Below are 4,533 nucleotides of genomic sequence, written 5' to 3'. Positions count from 1 at the left end.
AATAATAATAATAATAATAATAATAATAATAATAATAATAATAATAATAATAATAATAATAATAATCCCCCTATTATAGCCACAAAGCCTGAAATTTTGGGGGGAAGGAGGGTTAGTCAATTACATTGACCCCAGTGTTTCACTGGTACTTAATTTATCAACCCTGAAAGGATAAAAGGCGAAGCTGACTCTGGTTGAATTTGAACTGAGAATGTAGTGGCAGATGAAATACTGCTAAGCATTATGTCCAGTGTGCTAATGATTCGGCCAGCTCACCACCTTAATCATCATCATCATCATCGTTTAACATCTGCTTTCCATGCTGGCATGGATTGGCTGGTTTGACTGGGTCTGGGAAGCCAGGAGGCTGCACCAGGCTCCAATCTGATCTGGCACGGTTTCTACAGCTGGATGCCTTTCCTAATGCCAACCACTCCGAGAGTGTAGTGGGTGCGTTTTATGTGCCACCATCATGGGAGTCAGTCTGGTGGCACTGGCATTGACCACATTTGGATGGTGCTTTTTATGTGCCACTGGCATGGAGAGCTGGTCAGGTGGCACTAGCATCGACCCACGCTTGAATGGTGCTTACTACATGCCACCAGCACAGGTACCAGTCAGGTGTTACTGGCCACGACTACAATTTTAATTTCACTTGACTCAACATGTCTTCTCAAGCACATCATATCGCCTGACAATTCACGGGTACTTTTAAATGGACTAGTTTATGCAAATGATGATGGACTAGTTTATGCAAATGATGATGGACTAGTTTATGCAAATGATGATGGACTAGTTTATGCAAATGATGATGGACTCTCTTGTTGAAGATGGCGCACGGGCATTCAGCCTCTGCTGACCGACCTACACAAACGAGTTGTTTCTGGTGATCCAATATATGTACTGTACATTAGATCAGCCCTTCCATTAAATCGACTTTACCTGAACAGGTGTACAGTGTACCACATGTCAGGTGTGGAAGTGATTGCAGAATAATGTGAGATGAAGTGTTTTGCTCAAGAACACAATGTACCACCCTGTCTCGGAATTGAAACCATGATCTTGCGATCATGAGTGCAACACCCTAACCACTAGGCCTTGTGCTTTCATGTCCAATGATAATGATAATAATAATAATAATAATAATAATAATAATAATAATAATAATAATAATCCTTTCTACCATAGGCACAAGGCTTGAAATTTTGGGGGAGGGGGGTTAGTCGATCACATTGACCCCAGTACTTGACTGGTATTTAATTTATCGACCCTGAAAGGATGAAAGGCAAAGTCAACCTCGGTGGAATTTGAACTCAGAGAAAGACTTGAAAGTGAATGCTTCATGTAAAGTAAAGTAAATATAACAAATAATCCAGAATCTTTGTCTGCTACTGGATCGATCCCAAAATCTAATCAGATCGTGCCAGTCACAAAGCCAGACATCCCTGAAAGTTTCATCTGAATCTATTCAATGGTTCTTGAGATATCTTGTCCATGGACAAACAAACAAACAAACAAACACAACTGAAAATAATACCTCCACCTTCGTTAAGGCAGAGGTAATGATAATGATATACATGGACCATGCAGCTATATGTACATTGTTGCAGTGTTTGATGCATGTATGTTTATTTACTAAGTGTTTCTGTTTTATGTATAATTATACTTTTTTCTTTCTTTTTTGTTACTTACAAGTGAATTTCCTATTTTCTCTTTATCTTCCAGGTTGTCTGAATTTTTTGAAATTATGCAAAGTGAAATATTACAACTTCTGTCTCTTTCATTCAATTCAGGTAAGTTGACACTTGGTTTTGTTTTCGTATTTAAATATTGGGGGGGGGGGCGTAAAAGCAAAATAAAAATAGCAACTACTTCATCATCATCATCATCATCATCATCATCATCATCATCATCATTTAATGTTTGTTTTCCATGCTGGCATGGATTGGACGGTTTGTCAGGAACTGGCAAGACCAGGGGCTGTATCCAGGTCCCATTGTCTGTTTTGGGAATGGTTTCTACAGCTGCATGTCCTTCCTAATGCCAACCATTTTATAGAGTGGCACTGGATGCTGTTTACGTGGCGCCACCATGGGAGACTTTTATGTGGTGCTGGCACAGGCACTTTTTACGTGGCACCAGTCCCTGCTCATTGATAACTATTAAGTTTATTTGCTGCAGGAATTTGTGTGTGTGTGCATGTGCACATATTTATCTATGTGTGTGTGTACACACACATACAATATATATATCTGTGTGTGCACATATGTACATATATATATGTGTGTGTGTTTGTGTGCATATATTTGTGTATGTGTGCATATTAATTTGTGTGTGGGTGGCATGTGCACACGCTGCTGTTTCTTTTGCTAATGAAGTACCTTTTATTTGTCTTTTATTTAATTATCCAATCATTTTTCTCTTTGCCAGAGGAATCTTGTTGCACAAACTGGGGATCCCACAGGAAGTGGACGTGGTGGAGAGTCTATATTCCGGTAAGTATTTTCTGTTCAATTCCTAATGTGGCATAAAATACAAAAAAAAAAAAAAAAAAAAAAAAAAAAAAGTGGAAATGTAGAATTTATTAGATATTATTTGTGTTGAGAATGTCTCTCAGTTGTGAAAGATGTGTTTAGTTATTGGTTGTCAACCTATTGTTTGCAATGAGTGCTCAAAGTTAGCTGTATTCACGAAATAAACCATTTTTTTCATTTTGTTTGTAAAAATGTTCTCTTACCAATTGTTAGATAAAGCTACTGAGATCATCATCATCATCATCATCATCATTATTATTGTATCTAACTTTGCCATGTTTGTATGAGTCAAATGGAATTTGTTTTGGCAGATTTCTTGTGACCAGAAAAAACCCACCTGTTTCCAAGCAGGGTAATATTTCCCTCTCACCAGCCAAGTTTTCATGAAAAACTGGTAACAAAGGACACTGCTTGTATGGTGGTGATGCTCATTTACAACTATCACACAATGTCAGGCAAGGAGGCACATGCATGCATGCACACGTGCATGTGCAGCAGGCTTCTTTCAGTCTCCAGCTACCTGATCAACTCACAAAGCTTTAGTACAACTTGCAACTATGTGGTTGGGAAGTAGATTTTTTAACCACAGAATTTTGATGAGTTTATTTTGAATAACTAATATTTCTTTTAAATAAAGTTTTTTTAGTTTCTTTTGTGACTTCTCATCAAATCACTGTTTCTAATTAAAATGACAATATTCACAGAAATGGGGAAGTGGAGAATACTTAAAAAAAGAGACAAAACCATTTACTTTGTTAATTGTAATTATCTTTTAGCATCTTTAATGATTTTTGTCAGCATCTTCATAAGCTGGATGCTCTCGCTATCTCTAACCACTTTACAACATGGAGTGGGCTTATTTTATCTTATCACCAGCATAACAAGGGTTGTCTGTCAGGACTAATGTATCCCTTCCACAAGCTCCTTATTCTCCAAGACAGGATTGGCTGCCTTTTCTTTAGATTGATTAGATCAGGGGTTTTCAAACTGTGGTCCACGGACCACAGGGGGGTCCGCAAGGACAAGACAGGGGTCCGTGGACAGCAAATAAGGGGGTCCCTAAGGTAAAGCCTGAAATATAAAGGGGTCCGCAAGTCAAAAAGTTTGAAAACCCCCTGGATTAGATCACCTTTCCTGTGTAAGTATAGTTTATAATAAACTGGATACATTTTATCATGGCCCCAATGCAAGAGGGGTTGCCTGACAAGACTAGTGTGTCCCCTTCACTCTATATCAGTTTGTACTGTCTTAAGAAAGGCTGCATTCTCTACGGTCTGTGATGTCCACATCTTCCCCGTGTAAGCTATTAATCACAACATAATATATGTAATTATTTGATGTAATTTTTGTATGTTTTTGTGATTTGTCAGGAAATTGTATGGAGACCAGGCCCAGTATTTTGAAATGGAGCTTAGCCCCAAAATTAAACACAAGAAGAAAGGAACAGTATCAATGGTGAACAATGGCAATGACATGCATGGTTCTCAGGTAATTTTTTTGGTCTCAAGCTTTATAAAATTTCTGTAAAGAAAAATTTCCTTTTATTTTTTGCCTCAAAATATTTGTCTCTGCTTAATTCCCCATTTACTGTCTTCAAATTCTATTCATTTCATTCTGTTCAAGAGTGAATGGTCTATAGTAGAATTGGTAAAATAACAGACAAGATGTCTTGTAGTTCTACGCATTTGCGTTCTACATTTAAATTCTGCTGAGGTCTTCTTTGCCTTTCATCCTTCCAGGTATTCATAAAATATATACCAGTAAAATAATGGGGTTGGTTAACTTGAATGCCTGAATCTCTAAAATTTATGACCTTGCTCCTGCATTACAAATTAGCATAACTAATTGAATCTGACCTCAGCAATTAATCATTGGACGGTTTGACTGAAGGGTGGTGAACCAGAAGACTGCACCAGTCATATATATATATATATATATATACAAGAATAAGGGCAGGGAATCGTCAATTAATAATAGAATTAATTATTAATTGACGATT

The 4,533-nt window shown here is 37.5% G+C and overlaps 1 protein-coding gene across 1 annotated transcript in view; it reads left to right on the top strand.

Annotated features, from left to right (window-relative positions):
* The window catches only part of LOC106867339 (peptidyl-prolyl cis-trans isomerase-like 4), a 25,796-nt gene that overhangs the window by 3,419 nt on the left and 17,844 nt on the right, over nucleotides 1-4,533 (top strand). The window contains exons 2-4 of the mRNA XM_052966820.1: nucleotides 1,726-1,793; nucleotides 2,431-2,495; nucleotides 3,905-4,022. Coding sequence (XP_052822780.1) covers nucleotides 1,726-1,793; nucleotides 2,431-2,495; nucleotides 3,905-4,022 — 251 coding nt within the window. The remainder of the gene's footprint in view (nucleotides 1-1,725; nucleotides 1,794-2,430; nucleotides 2,496-3,904; nucleotides 4,023-4,533) is intronic.

The sequence above is a fragment of the Octopus bimaculoides genome, chromosome 3 (assembly GCF_001194135.2).
Source record: "Octopus bimaculoides isolate UCB-OBI-ISO-001 chromosome 3, ASM119413v2, whole genome shotgun sequence".
Classification (NCBI taxonomy): Eukaryota; Metazoa; Mollusca; class Cephalopoda; order Octopoda; family Octopodidae; genus Octopus; species Octopus bimaculoides.
This window is presented reverse-complemented; position numbering and strand designations above follow the sequence as displayed.